General features: G+C 58.6%; 3 protein-coding genes across 4 annotated transcripts in view; all 3 read left to right on the plus strand.

Annotated features, from left to right (window-relative positions):
* Positions 1 to 12485, plus strand: part of FLNC (filamin C) — a gene marked incomplete at its 5' end in the record, with an annotated part of 28273 nt that extends 15788 nt beyond the window's left edge. The window contains 27 exons of one of the 2 annotated variants that reach the window (XM_079711897.1): positions 20 to 193; positions 306 to 468; positions 716 to 876; positions 1641 to 1808; positions 1888 to 2011; positions 2546 to 2702; positions 2776 to 2965; positions 3054 to 3077; positions 3193 to 3440; positions 3892 to 3972; positions 4291 to 4390; positions 4712 to 4852; positions 5125 to 5253; positions 5332 to 5505; positions 6092 to 6253; positions 6374 to 6577; positions 7022 to 7174; positions 7271 to 7393; positions 7516 to 7761; positions 7912 to 8181; positions 8280 to 8417; positions 8693 to 8808; positions 9469 to 9601; positions 9689 to 9865; positions 10035 to 10253; positions 10868 to 11077; positions 11176 to 12485. In XM_079711897.1, coding sequence (XP_079568023.1) covers positions 20 to 193; positions 306 to 468; positions 716 to 876; positions 1641 to 1808; positions 1888 to 2011; positions 2546 to 2702; positions 2776 to 2965; positions 3054 to 3077; positions 3193 to 3440; positions 3892 to 3972; positions 4291 to 4390; positions 4712 to 4852; positions 5125 to 5253; positions 5332 to 5505; positions 6092 to 6253; positions 6374 to 6577; positions 7022 to 7174; positions 7271 to 7393; positions 7516 to 7761; positions 7912 to 8181; positions 8280 to 8417; positions 8693 to 8808; positions 9469 to 9601; positions 9689 to 9865; positions 10035 to 10253; positions 10868 to 11077; positions 11176 to 11363 — 4373 coding nt within the window. In that variant the 3' untranslated portion in view covers positions 11364 to 12485. The remainder of the gene's footprint in view (positions 1 to 19; positions 194 to 305; positions 469 to 715; positions 877 to 1640; positions 1809 to 1887; positions 2012 to 2545; positions 2703 to 2775; positions 2966 to 3053; positions 3078 to 3192; positions 3441 to 3891; positions 3973 to 4290; positions 4391 to 4711; positions 4853 to 5124; positions 5254 to 5331; positions 5506 to 6091; positions 6254 to 6373; positions 6578 to 7021; positions 7175 to 7270; positions 7394 to 7515; positions 7762 to 7911; positions 8182 to 8279; positions 8418 to 8692; positions 8809 to 9468; positions 9602 to 9688; positions 9866 to 10034; positions 10254 to 10867; positions 11078 to 11175) is intronic. The other variant, XM_079711898.1, reaches the window with a different exon arrangement.
* Positions 12486 to 15435: 2950 nt separating this feature from the next.
* ATP6V1F (ATPase H+ transporting V1 subunit F) lies at positions 15436 to 18015 on the plus strand. The gene is made up of 2 exons (XM_079711309.1): positions 15436 to 15663; positions 17548 to 18015. Exons 1-2 carry the CDS (start codon positions 15506 to 15508, stop codon positions 17747 to 17749), a joined length of 360 nt encoding a protein of 119 aa, XP_079567435.1. The 5' UTR covers positions 15436 to 15505; the 3' UTR covers positions 17750 to 18015.
* Positions 18016 to 18545: 530 nt separating this feature from the next.
* SPMIP1 (sperm microtubule inner protein 1) lies at positions 18546 to 20640 on the plus strand (the record flags this gene model as incomplete). The annotated part of the gene is made up of 2 exons (XM_079710902.1): positions 18546 to 18969; positions 20519 to 20640. 2 exons carry the CDS (start codon positions 18546 to 18548, stop codon positions 20626 to 20628), a joined length of 534 nt encoding a protein of 177 aa, XP_079567028.1. The 3' UTR covers positions 20629 to 20640.

Below are 20640 nucleotides of genomic sequence, written 5' to 3' on the forward strand. Positions count from 1 at the left end.
CTCGTCTCCTGGGAGCCAGGTGTCCTGCGTGAGGTGACCACGGAGTTCACTGTGGACGCAAGATCCCTAACAGCCACGGGGGGGAACCACGTGACGGCCCGCGTGCTCAACCCCTCGGGCGCTAAGACGGACACCTACGTGACAGACAACGGGGATGGCACCTACCGAGTGCAGTACACAGCCTATGAAGAGGGTGAGGGGCTGGGCTGAGCGGGGACGGTGGGGATCTGATGCCGGCATTTTCAGGGGGTTGGGGAGGTAAGGGCCTCGCACACTCTGACTTGCACCGTGTGGCTGGCTTCCAGGAGTGCATTTGGTGGAGGTGCTGTATGATGACGTAGCTGTGCCCAAGAGCCCCTTCCGAGTGGGCGTGACTGAGGGCTGTGACCCCACTCGCGTCCGGGCCTTTGGGCCAGGCCTGGAGGGTGGCTTGGTCAACAAGGCTAACCGCTTCACTGTGGAAACGAGGTATTCCTCCCCCTGCCTTTCCTAACCTTGACCCTGATGCTGTGGCCACCCTGATCCCAGCCACCTGGCCTCCCAATCCTTCTGTGTGTGCCTCAGCCCCGGCCTATCCCGTCAAGGGTGCAAACCTCCCCCAGTGTCCCAACCCCTGTAGCTGGTCCCTTCTCAGCTGGGCCCCCAGCCCCCATTCAGCTACTCCATCCCCACTCACTGGTCCTAGCGGAGCTGATATAGGGGTGTCATCTTGTAGGGGAGCTGGCACTGGGGGCCTAGGCCTAGCCATCGAGGGCCCGTCGGAAGCCAAGATGTCCTGCAAGGACAACAAGGATGGTAGCTGCACCGTGGAGTACATCCCTTTCACCCCTGGAGACTACGACGTCAACATCACCTTCGGGGGCCGGCCCATCCCAGGTGTGCACGGGGTGGGTGGGACTCGGGGAGGGCGGCAGGCCTGCTCAGCCAGAGAGAACCTGGAAGGAAGTCGGGTGTGGGGACTCATCCCTAGAGCAGGAAAGCCCCGAGCCCAGCCAGCAGGGAGGACGTGGAGCAGGCAGGTGCTGTGGTCACGGCCAAGAGGCAGGGTGGCGGGCGCAGTTCATTCCCAGAGGTCCAGCACTGGTGTCTTGGCCCTTTGTCTGGAGCGCCAGACCTCCTGGGTTCAGTCACTCACAGTCCAAGCCTCTGTCGCTGGCTCAGCAAGGACAGCCTCTCACACCCTCTCCCTCTCACTGTGCAAAGCAAGGAACCCCCCTGCCCTCCTGCATGGCCGAGTTGCTCAGGGCAGGGGTAGGGGTGGGGAGGGCGGGGTTATGTCTTCAATTATCGCATAACTCGGGCCTGCTGAAATCGGACATTTCTCCTCCTTACCTAATTTCACGCTGGCAACAATGCATTTTCTGTTGCAAATACTCCACTTTTAACATTTTATTAATTTAGGAAGGCCTTCTTCCAGGCTTGTGGTCTAAATAAGTGGATTTGCCCAGCCGCAGTCTGTAGCCAAGTAGCCAAGTTTATTTTCCTTGTTTACATTTTCTTAGCAAGTCCCTAAGCGTTTGCACATTTGGTCTGGTCTCCCTGGGGCATTTCAAAGGCAGGGAAGGCGTCCTCCTCGTTCCTCGGTGTCAGGGAGAGCCTCCCGGGCAGGTGGGTAGGGGCTGACGTCCCTCTCCTTGCAGGGAGTCCATTCCGGGTGCCAGTGAAGGATGTGGTGGACCCTGGGAAGGTGAAGTGCTCAGGCCCAGGGCTGGGAGCCGGTGTCAGGGCCCGGGTACCCCAGACCTTCAAGGTGGACTGCAGCCAAGCTGGCCGGGCCGCCCTGCAGGTGGCCGTGCTGAGCCCCACAGGTATGGAATGTCTGGGGCAGGGTGGAGGGAGGCAGAAAGGATGCCAAGAGGCTTTGCTGACCCTGCTCCCCTTGGCCAGGTGTGGCTGAGCCTGTGGAGGTGCGTGACCATGGAGATGGCACCCATACCGTCCACTACACCCCAGCCACCGATGGGCCCTACACAGTAGCCGTCAAGTACGCCGACCAGGAGGTGCCACGCAGGTGAGGCCCAGCTTTGGGCTCCTGTGCTGTGCTGAGCTCTGGGGAGCTCCCACCAGGGCCGCGCAGGGCCCTGGAAACACCCCTCCTACTTGTCTTCGCCTCGTCCCGTCTCTGCTGCCCCATCCCGCTCTTCCTCAGGGCCCCCTGCCTGTCTTCTCCACCCTGGAGGTGGCACAGCCCCAGGGGCTCTCCTCTGGCTGGGCTGTCCCCCCATGTAGATACAAAATTTACAAAATTAGTGCCTTGGGAAAAGGCACCATGTAGCTACAACAAGGTGGGAGACGGCAGCCTCCTGCATCCTCCTCTTTAAACAATTCACGGCATCTTTCTGGAGCATGGAGAAGAAATGCTCAGGCTTTGTCAGGGGCACACCTGTGTGACCCTCCCCCAGACTCAGGCTGTGACCTGGTCCCTCCTCCCTGCCAGGAGTCATCTCCCCTGCTCAGAATGTGGGGAGGACTCCAGGCCCCAACGAGACGGGATTCCCTTTGCCCCAGAGCTTGAGCCAATTGTCCATCCCTTCTGCCCCTCAAGCCCCTTCAAGATCAAAGTGCTTCCAGCCCACGATGCCAGCAAGGTGCGGGCCAGCGGCCCCGGGCTCAATGCCTCTGGCATCCCTGCCAGCCTGCCTGTGGAGTTCACCATCGATGCCCGGGATGCTGGGGAGGGCTTGCTCACTGTCCAGATCCTGGTGAGTCCATGTGCCGCCCCCCTCAGGTCAGGCTCTGGGCACAGGCCGGCCTTGACCTCTGTTCCTCCCCCAGGACCCTGAGGGTAAGCCCAAGAAGGCCAACATCCGAGACAATGGGGATGGCACGTACACCGTGTCCTACCTCCCGGACATGAGTGGCCGGTACACCATCACCATCAAGTATGGCGGCGATGAGATCCCCTACTCGCCCTTCCGCATCCACGCCCTGCCCACTGGGGACGCCAGCAAGTGCCTGGTCACAGGTGGGCACTCACCCCGCCTCCCCTGCCCCTCCCCCTCCCCACCCCCCATCCTGAGCACTGCGTGGCTTACACTCTTCTCCATTTCCAGTGTCCATTGGAGGCCATGGCCTGGGTAAGTGCCCCTTCTCCTCTCTTTCTGCTGTGGGCTGAGGTGGTGGGGGAGCTGGGAACTGCGGGGGGCTGGGCACAGGCCCGTGGACCCCTGACCAGACACTCCTGTGTGGCAGGTGCCTGCCTGGGTCCCCGCATCCAGATTGGGGAGGAAACGGTGATCACGGTGGATGCCAAGGCAGCAGGCAAGGGGAAGGTGACGTGCACAGTGTCCACGCCGGATGGGGCGGAGCTCGACGTGGATGTGGTTGAGAACCACGACGGCACCTTCGACATCTACTACACGGCGCCCAAGCCGGGCAAGTACGTCATCACCATCCGCTTTGGAGGCGAGCACGTCCCCAACAGTCCCTTCCACGTGCTGGTAAGCTCCGCGGCCACAGTGGGACTAGGGCGGCTGGGGAGGTGGGCCGGGCCCTCTTAGTGATAGCAGGGGATCCCAGAGCCTGTCCCCACGTCTGATGGATCCGGGACCCAGAGTGCCCCAGAGTCGAGTCTTTGCTTTCCCTGCAGCCTCCCAACCCAGGAGGTGAGCACAGGTCTGCTTCTGGCCCCTCTGGTGGCTGGTCAGCTCTCTCTGGTGGAACATGCCGTGTTCCTTCTGACCCTCAGGCCCACTGTCCCTGTACATCTCCCCAGGGTGGCCCTGCAGGATGAAGCCCTCCAGAGGGTAAAACACCCAAGATATCCATCCTGCCCTGTGGGCAGCCTGGGATTTCAGGTCCCTGGGCCATTCTCTGTGTCAGCTCGTGGTCACTCGAGCTGGCGTGTACCGGCTTGTTACATCCTGTGCCCTCCTGCGCCTGGCTTCCCAGGCGTGTGACTCCATGCCCTGCGTGGAGGAGCCCTCTGACTTGCTGCAGCTGCACAGGCCCAGTACCTACCCCGCACACTGGGTACTGCCACCTCCCACCCGGGCCACACCTCGCCCCCCTCCTCCTCTTCCTTCATTTCTTCCTTCTCTTCTTCAGGGGCCAGGACTGGGGCATGGTTTGGGGGTCATCTTGGGGGAGCAGGCGGGAGTCAGGCTGGGCAGACGGATCCCCAAGCTGGGCACGGCACATCTTCTCTTGCAGCTGACGCGCCTCTCCTGCCCTCTGGTTTCACCATTAACCATCTTTTTCTTTGCTCATTTTCTCTGACTTCAGTCATGGCTCAGGCCAAGCTCCCCAGGCCTTCCCCAGCCAATGACTGTTCCCTCTCACCTGCCACAGGCCACAGAGGAGCCAGTGGTGCCCGTGGAGCCGATGGAGTCCATGCTGAGACCCTTCAACCTGGTCATCCCCTTCACTGTGCAGAAAGGGGAGCTCACAGGTACTGCCCCGGGGCCCTGAGGCATGAGGGCTCAAAGGGAGGACACCTGCGTCCAGGCCCAGCGCCTTCTTTAGAGATGAAAGCTGGGGCCCAGAGCAGGGAAGCAAGCTACCCAGGGTCACACAGCAAGTTGAGCAGAGCTGGAACTCAGACTCCAGCTTTCTGTCTCCCAGGTCAGGGTTCATCCTGATGCTCCAGGCTGTCTCCTGGTGCCTGACCTCTGGGGTAGAAGCAGAACCACACAGGAGTGGGAGCCTGGGACAGCAAAGGGGGTTGAGGTAGGAGAAACTGGCGTCCCCCACTTAACCCTCTGCCTGGCAGGGGAGGTACGGATGCCCTCTGGGAAGACCGCCCGGCCCAGCATCACTGACAACAAGGATGGCACCATCACGGTGAGGTACGCACCCACCGAGAAAGGCCTGCACCAGATGGGGATCAAGTATGACGGCAACCACATCCCTGGTGAGTCGGGGGCCAGGCTGGGCTTGGCTGGGCTGAGAGGAGCCCATAGTGACTTCATCCTCATCTGCCTTCTTTCAACACATCTTTATTGAGCACCTGCTGTGTGCAGACACCATGTGAGGCCTGGGAAGTCTGGTGTCCTGGTGGGAGACCCCTGTGGCAGAGGTGCAGGGCTCAGCAGGGAGCCTGTGGGGAGGTGCAGGGGCCAAGGTGGGCTCAGGCAGCTCCTGTCCTCACTATTGACCCAGCCCCCTTTCTCCGACCACCCCCAGGGAGCCCCCTGCAGTTCTACGTGGATGCCATCAACAGCCGCCACGTCAGTGCCTATGGGCCAGGCCTGAGCCATGGCATGGTCAACAAGCCGGCCACCTTCACCATTGTCACCAAGGATGCTGGGGAAGGTGAGGGGAGCCGGGTGAGGGTGGCCAGTGCAGGGGTGAGGGCAGGACCTCTGATCTCAGCCCTCCCTCCACCCACAGGGGGTCTGTCCCTGGCCGTGGAGGGCCCGTCCAAGGCAGAGATCACCTGCAAGGACAACAAGGATGGCACCTGCACCGTGTCCTACCTCCCCACGGCGCCTGGGGACTACAGCATCATCGTGCGCTTTGACGACAAGCACATTCCGGGGAGCCCCTTCACAGCCAAGATCACAGGTGGGTGGATGTGTGGGCACACGGCCTGCCACACACACCCCAGCACACAACGGATGTGCAAGCCCAGCATGTTCAAGTCACCGGGGCATTAGGGTAGGGCCCCCTCGAGGTGGAAGAGGTCAATTTTTGGATAAATGTAAGGAACACTCTATCCTCTAGAGCAGGTGAGAAACATCCAGCCACCCTTTGAAAACACATCTTGTTGAGTCTTTTAGGTCAGGGTACTGATAATCCCTTTTGATAGATGAGGAAGCCAGCAGGCCCAGAGGGGCTAAGCAACTTGATCAGAGCCACACAGAGGGAAAGGGGTCTGGGCTGTCTGGCCCAGTCTAGTTTTTTGGTTCCACACAATCACGTGACTCAGGATTTACATTCGTGTAAATTAGGGATTTAACCCATTCAGGACTGGGGCATCCCCAGGGGAGCTGGGTGCGAACGGAGACTGCGCCATCCCTGGTCTCTCTGTGCCTCTGGGTGGTCCCCAGTCTCTGTTGAGTCCAGCAGGGGCTGCCAGGAAGTCTCCTGATGTCCACGAGGGCAGGGCCTGCCTGGAGTCACACTGCCTGACATGCCAACTCTCCCCCAGGCGATGACTCGATGAGGACGTCACAGCTGAACGTGGGCACCTCCACGGACGTGTCACTGAAGATCACCGAGAGCGACCTGAGCCTGCTGACCGCCAGCATCCGCGCCCCCTCGGGCAACGAGGAGCCCTGCCTGCTGAAGCGCCTGCCCAACCGGCACATCGGTGAGCACGGGGCCCCGGGAGGGGCCCGGCGTTGGTGGGGCCGGGAGGAAGGCGGGGGCAGCCGCGAAGGAACACTGCCAGGCCCAGGGCTCCATTCATGCCTGACCTCCCTCCCAACAGGCATCTCCTTCACCCCCAAGGAGGTTGGGGAGCACGTGGTGAGTGTGCGCAAGAGCGGCAAGCACGTCACCAACAGCCCCTTCAAGATCCTGGTGGGACCGTCTGAGATCGGGGATGCCAGCAAGGTGCGGGTCTGGGGCAAGGGCCTGTCCGAGGGACACACGTTCCAGGTGGCGGAGTTCATCGTGGACACGCGTAATGCAGGTGCTTCTTGCCCCAGAGACCCCTCATTTCAGCTGGTGCTGCCGGTGACGACTAGTCCTTTCCTGCCCAGTGCCCCTTGGCTATACACTCCTCCCTGAACTTCCTGGCCCCGTCGCTGCTGAGATTCACATTCTGGGGCCCCTTTGGGGAGAGTGAATGTCCCCATGTCACTTCTCCTATGTTTCAGAGAAAGCTCAGCTTTACTGAGCTTGTCTCTCCCTTGCTCACTAGAACCCAAGAAGCCTGCCTTAAGGAATTTTCCAGACTACCTATCCCCGACCCTCTGGGTCAGTGCCCAGCTCACCCCTTCTCCTGCTGAGACATCTTTTGTTAGTGGTTATGATACACCTTGGGTGCCTGTTCTGGACGGAGCCTGTAGTTTGGGGAGGGGAGAGCAGAACAGCAGTGGGGACTGAGGGAGACGTGTCCCTTGTTCCCCGCTAGGTTATGGGGGCCTGGGGCTGAGTATTGAAGGCCCTAGCAAGGTGGACATCAACTGTGAGGACATGGAGGACGGCACATGCAAAGTTACCTACTGCCCCACGGAACCCGGCACCTACATCATCAACATCAAGTTTGCCGACAAGCACGTGCCTGGTAAGGCGCTGGGCTGCTGCTGGGACAGGCCAGGAGGCCAGCGATGAGTGATGTGAGATGCCCTGAGACGCCCGACCCTCCCTTTCTCCCCTATAGGAAGCCCCTTCACAGTGAAGGTTACTGGCGAAGGCCGCATGAAGGAAAGCATCACCCGGCGCAGGCAGGCGCCGTCCATTGCGACCATCGGCAGCACCTGTGACCTCAACCTCAAGATCCCAGGTGGGAGGCAGAGGGAGCCGGGGCGGGGCGATGGGGAAGGCCCAGGGCCTGCCCTCTCGGTCTCTGTCCTGCTGGCTCGTTTCTCACCTCCCTCCCCACCTTGGGCTCCACGCGTCCCACAGGGAACTGGTTCCAGATGGTGTCGGCCCAGGAGCGCCTGACGCGCACCTTCACGCGCAGCAGCCACACGTACACCCGCACAGAGCGCACGGAGATCAGCAAGACTCGGGGTGGGGAGACCAAGCGCGAGGTGCGGGTGGAGGAGTCCACCCAGGTTGGCGGAGACCCCTTCCCCGCCACCGTCTTCGGGGACTTCCTGGGCCGGGAACGCCTGGGCTCTTTTGGCAGCATCACCCGGCAGCAGGAGGGTGAGTGGGGCGGGGCTGGGGTCTCCGTCCCTCGGGACAAGAGGGGGAGGCCGTTGGTCTGAGTGGAGGAGGGGGTTTTACTGAGGGAGGGAGGGAGGGAAGGGCCAGGAGCAGCCCCCGTGTCGCCCTGACACTCCCCACCTGCTGCAGGTGAGGCCAGCTCTCAGGACATGACCGCACAGGTGACCAGCCCGTCAGGCAAGACGGAAGCCGCAGAGATCGTGGAGGGGGAGGACAGCGCGTACAGTGTGCGCTTTGTGCCCCAGGAGATGGGGCCCCACACGGTCACTGTCAAGTACCGCGGCCAGCACGTGCCAGGCAGCCCCTTTCAGTTCACCGTGGGGCCACTGGGTGAAGGCGGTGCCCACAAGGTGCGAGCTGGAGGCACAGGGCTGGAGCGAGGGGTGGCCGGCGTGCCAGGTAAGGGGCAGGGGGCCAGGACGGGGGGCGGGGGCAGGGCAGCCACCAGGGTGGACGATGGTGCCGAGGAGCTGCCCCTGTCCCGTTTCCATCTCCAGCCGAGTTCAGCATCTGGACCCGAGAAGCGGGTGCCGGGGGCCTCTCTATTGCCGTGGAGGGTCCCAGCAAGGCGGAGATTGCATTTGAGGACCGCAAAGATGGCTCCTGTGGGGTCTCCTATGTTGTCCAGGAACCAGGTGGGTGTCCACCACGGGGCTGGGCCTGCCTGACCTTCCACACTGGGTTTCTGCTCGCCCAGGCAGGAGATGGGGCTACTGAACCAACTCTTCACCTGGGCTGCCACTCTTTTTCCGCCCTGTCTCCCTCCACCCCACACTCCTGGGAATGCACGTCTGTCTCCAGAGCTGAGCCCCGACCCAGGAGCTTGTTCTGGGATGAGGCCAGGGTGGAGGGGGTTCCACCCTGCTGTCCCCAGTCCTGGGGCCTGTGCTGATTGGCCTTCCCTCCCCAGGTGACTATGAGGTCTCCATCAAGTTCAACGATGAGCACATCCCAGACAGCCCTTTTGTGGTACCCGTGGCCTCCCTCTCAGACGACGCTCGCCGTCTCACTGTCACTAGCCTCCAGGTGTGTGCCTGGGGGTGCGGCCCCTCTGCCACCCTGAGAGATGGGCAGAAGTAGAGGATGGCAGGCCCATGTGGCCAGGGACTTAGTGGTGACCTTGGAAGGTCCAGACAGATGTCCTCTCTCTCCCAGTGTCTGTACAGCAGGGGGCTCCATTCCCCCTTTTAGCTGCCCCTCAGGAGCCCTTGTGCCTCTCCTCCCCCGTCCCCTACCCCTACGCTAGAACTGGGCTCTGTGCCCCAATCTTCACCTCCCCTGGGAGCCTCCCCATCGGCCCACCTCCCCCATCGAGTGCCCCCAGGGCAGTCTAGGCCACACCCCTCCTTCCTCATCCCAGCTACTGAGTGTTTGCAGTCCACACACAGCACCGTCCTAGCACTGGCTTCTCTGCTGACAGGCCCGCTTTATGGTTTCTGGGTCTTACCTCCTCAACCAGGACAGGGTACATCGTGTGTCGTCCCCACCATGCCCAGCCACAGCCAGGTGGCCCCACCTCATAGCAGGTGGATACCAAGGCCACAGACCCAGCCTCCACCTCCCATCACAGCCCTGTTCAGAGCCTCCCTGAGCTGGGCTGGGCGTGCAGTGAGATCAGTGCCGGGCTGCAGAGACGAGCCCTCCAGACCCTCCCGGGAGTCTGAGCCCCCTCTGTGGCCTCTGCAGGAGACGGGGCTCAAGGTGAACCAGCCAGCGTCCTTTGCGGTGCAGCTGAACGGTGCACGGGGCGTGATTGATGCTAGGGTGCACACGCCCTCGGGTGCGGTGGAGGAGTGCTACGTCTCCGAGCTGGACAGTGGTGAGCTGGCCCTGTCCCTGCCAGGCTAGGACCTTCTGGGAAGGGGAGGGAAGGACAAAGGCTCACCCACCAACGTCTGACCCACAGACAAGCACACCATCCGTTTCATCCCCCATGAGAATGGCGTCCACTCCATCGACGTCAAGTTCAACGGTGCCCACATCCCTGGCAGTCCCTTCAAGATCCGAGTTGGGGAGCAGAGCCAGGCTGGGGACCCAGGCTTGGTTTCAGCCTATGGTCCTGGGCTCGAGGGAGGCACTACAGGTGAGTGCCTGGGGCTGGGGAGGACGGGTGGACACTGGTCTGCCCCAGAGGCGGGGCAGCGCTGATGAGCCCGAGTCCCGGCACAGACCTGCTCCGGGGAGCCTGGGCCCATCCCAGTTCTGGGCCCCAAGCCATTCCTGTCTACACCCTTGCTACCTCTGGTCCCCAGGAGTGTCATCGGAGTTCATTGTCAACACCTTGAATGCGGGCTCGGGGGCCTTGTCTGTCACCATCGACGGCCCCTCCAAGGTGCAGCTGGACTGTCGGGAATGTCCTGAGGGCCACGTGGTCACTTACACTCCCATGGCCCCTGGCAACTACCTCATTGCCATCAAGTATGGTGGCCCCCAGCACATTGTGGGCAGCCCCTTCAAGGCCAAAGTCACAGGTGAGTGTCCTGGGTGGGGGAAGGTCCCTCCAGCTCATTCCATACTGGCTGGCTCCAGTAGCCATTCACATCCGGGTCATAGGCCCCAAACACCGGGGTCAGGTTACCAGGAATAAAGTGGGCCTGGCTTTACACGTCACCCCATCCTCCACGTGGACTCAGGTACATCATTGAAAAAACTCAAATCCTTCCTCTTTGTTGTCCATCACTTGACTAATCTTTCCCCGCGGCGGCTCCCCAAGCTTTCACTTAACTTGCTGCCCTCCTCTTCCCACATTTCTGGCTTCCAAGACGACAGAGCTCAGTAAAGATTCAGCCAGCTTTCCTTTTGGAAGCTGCGTGAAGGATTAGTTGGATACATGTTCCTTTTTAAAGCAGGACGCTACCCTGTGACTTGGGGTCCCAGGCAAAGCCCAGAAGTGTGGGGGGGGAGCCATCGAGGCTCCAGACCTCGAGATAAGCCCGCCCTGGAGCCCTGTTTGGAACGGGCTGCCACTCCTAGCATGCTGCGGCTGAGGAAGGGACCGCGGGGCTGCCGGTGCTGGCACACGGCCTACGCCTGGGGAAGAGCAGGCCTCTGATTAGGCTTGTGGCCACCCCACTCCGCCTCTCAGGTCCCCGGCTGTCTGGAGGCCACAGCCTTCACGAAACATCCACGGTCCTGGTGGAGACTGTGACCAAGTCGTCCTCAAGTCGGGGTTCCAGCTATAGCTCCATCCCCAAGTTCTCCTCAGATGCCAGCAAGGTGGTGACACGGGGCCCTGGGCTGTCCCAGGCCTTTGTGGGCCAGAAGAACTCCTTCACCGTGGACTGCAGCAAAGCAGGCAGGCAGCGGGGGGAAAGGGGGCAGACCCCCAGGGTGGGCAGGTGCGTGGGAACGTGGGCCCAAGGGCCTGGGGTGAGCCTGTCCCTCTCTCTCCAGGCACCAACATGATGATGGTGGGTGTGCACGGGCCCAAGACCCCCTGTGAGGAGGTGTATGTGAAGCACATGGGGAACCGGGTGTACAACGTCACCTACACTGTCAAGGAGAAAGGGGACTACATCCTCATCGTCAAGTGGGGCGACGAAAGTGTCCCTGGAAGCCCCTTCAAAGTCAACGTGCCCTGAATCCCAGAAGTGCCTCCCCCAGCCTCGGCCCCCACCTCCTGGCCAAACACACTCACAGACACACACACACACACACACACAAATAGGCCACACCCAGATGCACGCACGCAGAATCAGACACCACAAACACCTGCCCTGGGGGTGGAAGGAGTGGCACTGCCCCCTCCCTGCCGGGCTCCCAGGTTGGAAGGCCTCGTCCGTCTCAGGGCAGTGTCCCTGCCTCAGATGTGACATGAGGGCGAACTGGAGGTTGGGGGGCCAGGGAAGCCCTGAGTTTTCTGGTGGGGCTGAGGCCAGTGGGGGAGCACATGTCTGGGGGTGTCTGCATGTGTGAGAGAGGTCGCCCTCAAACCGCACCGCCAGCGGGGCCTCCTTACCGCTGAGGACTGCGTCCGGCCCCTCTGGTGGCCACAACCCCAGAGCGTTAAGGACTTGGAAGAGAAAGCACAATCGCAGGAAAAAATGGACCCAGCAGCAGCAGCAGGCTTGGTGCGTGTCCTGGCCCCGGGCAATTGAGATCCCAGCCAGGCTTCCTGGGGGACTGATTTCTCTCTCTTTTTTTTTTTAAGATTGCACAGCTCTGCCCCATGGGGGGCCTTTTTTTACACACTGCGAGGCCCAGCTTTCTGGGGGGCTTTTGCACATGTCATGCGGCTCAGCTGGGAGCCGTTTAGGTGGAAAACAAATAAAGTGCGGCCTGTCGCAGAGACCTGGCTGTTCCTTGTGTGTGTGCTCCCTACGGCTGGCCACCAGGCCCCGGGAGGCAGAGGCTGGCTGCCTCTCCCCTGGAGGACTGAGTCAGGTCAAGGGGGAGGGCCTGGGGCAGACAGCAGCCCCCTCTGGGCCATCTGTTTGTTTGGGAAGGTCTGGAATGTTGACAGAATGCTTGAAAGAAGGGGCTGGTGGGGGCATGCCAGGGATGTGCGCTTGGTCCTCAGATTCCTGGAGAGCTGGTGGGTGGGAGAGGGAGGTGGACACTATGTTCTAGAAGACTGCCCTAGGACCACCAGGAGGCCAGTTTCCACTCAGCCTGATGTCAAGCATGTTCTCAAAATTTTTAGGACCTTAAAACAGCACTGGCTCAAGCAGGAATGCTCCCCACCCAGCAGGCAGGCACAAACCCAGGAACCTTTCACTCCAGCCAGGCCCTGGGTCAAAGCTGGGCCTGCTCCCTCCCCACCTCCAGCCCTGACCTGGCTTAGGGCCTCCCTCCTGAACTGGCTCCTCCACTAGCCTTCCTGGCCCACCAGCCAGCTCCCTCCAACTAGCCCTCCACACTGCAGCCAGAGGGCGGGGTCACATCACAGGGACTATGGACCCCTCTGGTCCAGGGCCCTTCTGTGGCTCCCTTCTCTCCAGGCTAGTCTAAGTGTCCTAACAAGGCCTCCAAGGCCTATAGGTTCAGACATCAGCCTTCCTACCCATTCATTCAAAAAGCCCCCCAGGGGCTTCCCTGGTGGCGCAGTGGTTGAGAATCTGCCTGCTAATGCGGGGTACACGAGTTCGAGCCCTGGTCTGGGAGGATCCCACATGCCGCGGAGCAACTAGGCCCGTGAGCCACAACTACTGAGCCTGCGCGTCTGGAGCCTGTGCTCCGCAACAAGAGAGGCCGTGATAGTGAGAGGCCCGCTTCACCGCGGATGAAGAGTGGCCCCCGCTTGCCACAACTAGAGAAAGCCCTCACACAGAAACGAAGACCCAACACAGCAAAAATAAATAATAAACTCCTACCCCCAACATCTAAAAAAAAAAAGGCCCCCCAGCCCCCAGTCGGGCACTGTGCCCATTCCTCACTGCACCCTCCACCTCTAACCCGCTTCACAACCTCTAACCCTCTCCACAACCTCTAGTTTCCCAGTGTCCGCCCAGGAACACCCTTGCCTCTCCACCCTCCTCATCTTCCTGGCCAACACGAAGCTTTCCCGAACCCCTTCCTGCCCTCCCAGACCTGCCCCCCAGCTCTCATACTGCTCTGGGGCACATCTCTGGCTGCACTTACTACCCTCATCTGTGACCTTGTATCTGAGGGTCGGCCTCCCTCACCAGACTGTGCTCCCTGACCCTGGGAGGTCCGACACAGACAAGTGTGACCAATGAGTAAATGAGCAACTGAGTAGCCAGAGCAGGGCAAAGCAGCATTTCACTCAACTGATCCCCCAACTCTAAACTCATCCCAGGCATTTCGGCACATGGTGGTGGGGAGGCCAAAGAAAACCCAACACACGTGGCCTGGCTCCAAACACCCCCTCCCCCCGCCTCTTCACTCAATAGGCTGTCTGCCTCCTGGCTCCTCTTTAAGTTTCTTCTTTCCTTTCCCCTGCAAGACCCTTCTAGGGCCTCACTTTCTTCTGTAGGTCTACCTCCCTCCCTGTGATATTTGTTACTCTCCCCTCAGTCCCGAGGGAGTTGAGGACAGAAATTGTATTTTATCCATCTTGTGTCCTCAGCCTCTCCATGACCACATTTGACAAATGCTGGTTGAATGAAGGCGTGTGTGATAAACGTGGCACCGTCTCAGCTCCCTACTTTACCTGACAGACCCTTTAAAGGCAGGATCCCTTCTCAAGTACCCAACCATTCGTGGCCGTTAAGGGTCAGCTCTGTGCCAGGCACTGAGCCAGGTGCTTCTACACACACCCTTCCTCACTCTCTGCCTTCCCTCCCACCTCGCCCCCAGATGGGAGCGTCTTCCTGCGGGGTTTGCTGGCCTCCTCAGCTTCAGCTGCCCTCCACCTGTGAGTGGATGTGTTTATGGATATCCAGCTCAGCTGCTCTCCCCCAACTGCAGTATGGCCACAGGTGCTGAGCATTTAGTGCCTCTACCTCACTTAATCCTAACGGCCTATGAGATGGGCATAGTATTATCTGAAGAGATCAAGGTCCTGAGAACTTTGGTGATGAGTCCCACATCATACCTCTAAAGAGCAGGGTCGAGATTCAAACCAGGTATGTCCAAATCCCAGGCCCATCACAGAGATAACCACTAGACCAGACCATCTGGATGTCTCAAGTGCTCTAAACTTGCAAATCACAGGCCAGATGCAGGATGCCTTCTTGTTAAAAGGGTGGAGGAGCGAGCGGACCTCTCTCCTTCGACATGTTCATCTCATACATAGAGTTCACTCTCTGAGGAATGTTACTCCTGTCCACCTAGCTGCACAGGCCAGAAACTTGGAAGTCATCTGGTCTAACTCCCCAAACATAACCAATCCCAAACTCAGTTCTGTCCATTTTTGTCTCTAAATATCTCTTGACGCCACCTGACTCTCACATTCCCCATCCCCACTCCCTGGCTTCTTTCTGGCCACCACCATCTCTTACCACAATGGTTTCTCCACCTTAGTCTTACCTCCACACACAGCACGATCTCGATGCTATCGCTAAAACATAAACCTGGCCGTATCATTCTCTTGCTTAAAATCCTTCAGTGGCTTCAGAACAACTTTGTCCTCAGGATAACTTCCAGATTCTTTATCTTTTCTTAAAGGCACTTATTCTCTCTAGTCCCCGCTAAGTCTTTGCACGTGCTGCTCCTCTTCCTGAGAACACCCTCTCGTCCTCATCTCTAGCCCTTCATCCTGCTGGCGACCTTCTCTGCGCGCCGCCTCTCCCATGGGTTAGTTACACCTGATGTGTGCTTCCACGTACTTCTCACGTTTTAGCAATTGACACAGCGCTTTGTCAACGCTCTACCTCACTAGAGAGTATCATTTACTTGCCCATCCTTTTACTAACTGAATAAATAACACTAGTTGTGTCATAGTTACATACATACACGATACAGACTCGGACCTTACTCTCGAGAACAGGTACCGTCTTTTCTTTGGCGTCTCGGCGCCTAACAGCAGTAGCTTCAACACGTTTGTCGAACTTACCGATCGAACGCGCCTCCGAAAGACGGCTGTGCCGCGCGGACTTCTGGGAACCGTAGCTCCCCGGTTCGGACCTCCCTTTATATGGCGCAGCCGTATTCGGATTCAGGCGCTTTTGCTCTTAATGCGCATGTCCCGGGAGGCGGAGTGGTGGAACTGCGCATGTCTAAAGAGCGGGGGCTGGGGGTGCGGCCGAAAAGGAGGTGCACTGCCGAGGCGGGGCTTTGGTGACACCCGGAGGTTGCGGCTGATCGTTGCCGGACTGTGAGGATGGCGGGGAGGGGGAAGCTGATTGCGGTGATCGGAGACGAGGACACGGTGACTGGCTTCCTGCTGGGCGGCATAGGGGAGCTTAACAAGAACCGCCACCCTAATTTCCTGGTGGTGGAGAAAGATACTACCATCAATGAGATCGAAGACACTTTCCGGTACGGTAGCCCGCGAGGCCTGAACGGGACCTTCAGCTGCCTGGTGGGAGCGCGGGGAGAAGGCGGGGGCGGCCCTGGGCTTCCAGACCTTGGCCGAAGTGTCAGACCCCGTCCTCGAGGGTCGAGGAAGTCGGTCCACCTCCCCTTCCGGAGAGGGGGCCTCCGCGTCCCAAGTTCCCTTTTGGGCCTCGGTGGGACCGGGGCTATGTCGGGTCCACAAACTCCCCCCTGTCACATGACCGTGTGTCAGGAAAGAAGGGGAACAGAGCTCGTGACGGGCGGGCGCCGCCCCTTGGCCCAACCGGGCCCGCCAGAGCTGAGCGTCCGGAGGGTCCAGGCCCGGAGGGGGCTAGTCTCAGCTCCCCTGCAGGGGCTCCCCCATTTCACCCGCAGAGCAGGCTCCGGGCATTGCAAGCACTCGACTCTCTTGCGAGTTGACACCTAAAGGAACCACACACTCAGTGAACACACGGGCAGGGGGCTCGGGCTTTCCTGTATTTTCATCTCCCTCAGAGGCTCACAATCGTCTTGTGAGGTAGGGGTTATTCCCACTTACTGGTGAGATTATTAAGTTCAGAGAGGTTAAGGCACACTCTGTGATTCAGACGAGAGCGAGCAGGGATTTGAGCCCAGTCCCACCCTTTCTGCCTTTCTTAAGCCAGGGCTACACTCTGTGTAGCTCTCCTCAGTTGGCTTCGGAATTTCCCGTTGTCCTGAGCACAGCGGACAATATCAGGACTGTCCTACCTTCTGCTGAGACCATGCACTTCAAATCTTCGCTTCCTGTTCTGGGTTAAGAGCAACAGCTTCAAAATGTGGGTGCAGGCATGTCCCTTAATCCAGGAGGTGTCCTGGTGACTAGAGTTGAGGGTGCCAGCCCCCTATTCTTTCCCACACCCCTTCTCTAGGGCCCCTGTGCCAAGTCCCAGGAACAAACCACTCTCGCTTGTTTCCCCCTCAACAGCCCAGCCCTGAGCTACTGGCTGAGACTGGTTCCTGCTGCCTGGGGTGTGATAGGCCCTGACCCGGGAGGCTGATCTCTGCCGCTCTCTAAGCAGTCTGGTAAAGTGACCCAAGTTTTCATGAGAGAAGGACAAATTTTACTTCAAGAATTTTCCAACTTTCTAACCAAAAGGGATCTCAGAAATCATCAAGTCTAACCTGCCCTAGTGTCTGGCACAGAGTAAGCTGCTCAGTTTTTAACGAGTAAATAAATTAATGAATGGGTGGTTGATCACAAGAAAGTAAGAGCCCAGTGTCGGGTTCTCTCTGTGTGATTCCTTCGTTACCAATTTTCCTCTTCCTGTGTTGTGTTCTTGGCTCAGGCCAAACTTCCCCTCTGACCCACCCCCTGCCCTCATCAGCATAGACCTTGAGTAGTCTGTACAGCGCCCCCTCAACCTTAAAAAATTTAATGTTTTCTTTTGAAAGGTTAATGTGTTCATGTGGTTTACAAATTAATATTTAAAAGGTACATGCATTGAGAAGTCACACTCCCACCCCGACCTCTTCTACTTCATTACCTCCTTCCTCCACCCTGTAACCACTTAGTTTTTTCCTTATCTTTCTTTTTCTTTATGCAGATACAAAGGGACAAATGTATATATTCTTATCCTCTCCCTTTTTTACCCGAAGACAGTGTAAGGAATACACCAGCATGTACCCTCATCTTCATTAGCAGTTCAGTTGGGAGCCTTCCAGGCAGGGGAGGTAGAAGCCATGGCCCTTAGCTTTGGACTGAAATTGATTCTAAATAGAATGAAGAGAGTTTAGTGTAGCATCCTTGTCCATTGCACTCTCTGGATCGAGCTCGTTCCCCTCTGCAGCCCAGCCCACCAACTCAGAGTGGGCTGCCTTGGACTCCCTTCTCATCTCTCCCTACAGGCAGTTTCTAAGCCGGGACGACATCGGCATCATCCTCATCAACCAGTACATCGCAGAGATGGTGCGGCACGCGCTCGATGCCCACCAGCGCTCCATTCCGGCCGTGCTGGAGATCCCATCCAAGGAGCACCCCTATGATGCTGCCAAGGACTCCATCCTGCGCAGGGCCAGGGGCATGTTCACGGCCGAAGACCTGCGCTAGGGGACTCCCCTCAGCCATGTGGCCTCTCCCCAGGCTTGCCATCAGCCCTCCTCTAAGATTCGAGCCTCTGAGTTCCAATTCCCTGCCCCTTCCCACTCCACTGAGAGGCTAGGTGAGGTGCTTCCAGTTTGCTGGGGCTCTGCCATTCAAATCAAGGCTGGTTAGGGTATAGGAAGCCTGAGTGTCTTCTCTCCATTTACCTCTTCCCTGTGCTGTTACAGTGTCCTTGTTGATGTTAAATTAAAGTACTTCTTGCTTCTCTCTGATCTGAGGCTGGGTGCTAGAAAGGACACGTGTGGGATGAGGCTGTTGTGGGGAGGCGGTGGGGGAGTGGATTCGACTGGCAGGGCTGGAAAAGGTTTTGCCAAAGATCCAGGCATAGAGGAGTTGGACCAGGAAGATTGTGCCAGATTGGTCCTCTGAATTAAAGGTAGCCAGCTCTGGCAGGGAGGAAGGGAAGGAGGCTTGCGTCCAGTCCCCTGGCACCCCAGCTTGAGTCTGTATTGGCTGGGAGGGGACCGGACCTCAAGGGAAGGAAGCAGAAATCACAGGAAACCTGGAAGCCTGTGATACTAGCCTAGGTCAAGCAAGAGGTTTGGGGATCAAGGTTCTTAGCCAGTGGGCCCCGGCCTGAGGCTGCCTCAGCAAGCAAGGCTTGTGAGGTGTGCTGAGGGCATGGCCCTCTGTGAGGTGAGGCTCAGTTGCCAAGCGACCACTGGCTGCTGGGCAGCCACCTGCTGTCAGAAGGGCTCTGCTTGCTGCGTTCACCCCTCAGCTGCAGTCACCCTGGTCCACCATGTCTCGGCAACTTAACATGGACACAGTGCAGCAGAACTTCTGGAAGGAGGAGTATCTGAGGGAGAAGATATTGCGCTGTGAATGGCACCACAAGTATGGGTCGATGGTGAAGGCCAAGCAGAAGGCTAAGAAGACTGCAGCCCACGTACCCCTCAAGCTGCCCACCCTGCCCCCCAAAGCCCCACTCTCACCCCCGCCCGCCCCCAAAGCAGTTCCTTCCAAGGCCCCCAGCCCTGCCCTGGAGGCTCCTATTCAGTCAGAAATGTACCCAGTCCTGCCTGCCACCCGGGCCCTGCTGTATGAAGGCATCTCCCACGACTTGCAGGGCCGCTACCGCTACCTCAACACCCGAAAACTGGACATGCCAGAGAGGCGCTACCTCTTCCCCATCACCACCAACTTCACGTATGGCTGGCAGCTGGGTGAGCCCTAACCTTCCGGAAATTATTCACCTCACAGAGCACCTGCCACGAGCCAGGCAGCGCTCTCGGCGCTAGACACACAAGGCACGTGGACACTCCTTCTGGGGACGTCCATTCTAGTGGAGGGTCCAGGCCATAAGAGCAAGAGAGGGCCAGGTTCCATGATGAAACTAGGCCTGGTGGGGGAGGGGGACAGGGGGCGTGCGCGGCTTTAGACTGGACTGTCAGGAAAGGCCTCTCTGGGGACCTAAAGGCTGAGTGAGCTAAATGACAAGGAGGAGGAGTTTGGGTTTTACTCTAGATTTGAGGGGAAGCCATGGAGAGTTTTAAGCAGGTAAATGATACTGATACACTTTTTTTAAAAAAATCACCCTGAATATTCTGTAGGTAATGGCCTTTTTAGGGACAAGAGTAGGCTCCGGCAGATGGCTGAGCTATCCTGGCAAGAGATGATGATGGCTTGGGCTAGGGTGATTAGCGGTAGAGCTGAAATAGATTCCAGAGATGTTTTGGAGGAAGAATCAAGAGAACTTACTGAATGGTTTGAAAAAGACAGGGAAGGAGAATGCAATGGCCATGCCCAGGTGTTTGGCTGAAGCAGCTACAGCAGGGGAGACTGGGGCGGGGGCAGGGCTGGGGGTGTGTGAAGACAGGTCAGTGTTGGGTGTTCTGCGCTGGAGGTGTCGGCGAGTCGGCTGTGTATGGGAGTCGCCCTATGGAGGGAGGTCAGAGCTGAAGATGCAGTTTTGGGGGTCATCAGAATATAGGTACTCTTTAAAGCCCCGAGACTGGGTGGGCTTACCCAGGGAGCTCCAGAGGCTGGATCAAACTGGAGAAGGCAGAGGACGCAGCGAGCGGTAGGGAGATGGTATTGGCCAGAAGGCTGTCCATCTGGATTGAGTCATGGTCACCAGCTGGGCAGGAGAGGAGCGAAGGCAATGGTGCAGTTGGAGATGAAGAGTCAAGGTGTGGGGAAAAGAATATGCCAGGGGGTGTTGTGGGTTTGCTGGGTGATGAGACATGTCCCTTTGTTGTCTGTGGTCATGAATTTCAAGTGAGACTACTCAGTCACATGTTTTCTCCAGCTCCTGCACAGAAAAGGTGGATGGTTGGTGACAAACACAGCTGAAATTTTGCCTAAAAAAAATCCCCCTACTTTCCCCAGGGCCCTAAATGGGGAGGAAAGGGAGCAATTTCCAAATGAGAGCAGGAGGTAGAAAGAAGCCTTGTCTGCCCCGGAGAAGTCTAGCTCTGTCTGTAACAAGCACGGCTGGGAGTCCCACCACCCGCCTCCATGGAGGATTCTGAGGCTGGGGGAAATGCTGGCACACAGCTGACTGGCATTTGGCCATCACTGCTGATCCGGGCAGCCAGCCAGCTCCCTGTTTCCCCATAGCCCCCACTCCTCAGAAGCACTTCTTTTTATTTTTTCACACTTACAAAGTGGATACAACACAGGCAGATTCCTAGGGTTATGCAGGCAGGGCTCCCGGGCTCTGCGAGTTCCTTTCCCAGGAATCCATTCTTGGCCTCTGACATCTTTTCCCAGGCCCCCCAGTGAAGCAAGAACTGGTCTCCTGCAAGATGTGCCGCATTGAATCTTTCTTCCGCAAGAATGGGGCCTTCGCACTGCTTGACCCCCAGGACCTGGCCCTCTGACCTTGGGCCAGG

This window comes from Hyperoodon ampullatus (genome assembly GCF_949752795.1).
Source record: "Hyperoodon ampullatus genome assembly, chromosome: 9".
Taxonomy (NCBI): Eukaryota; Metazoa; Chordata; class Mammalia; order Artiodactyla; family Ziphiidae; genus Hyperoodon; species Hyperoodon ampullatus.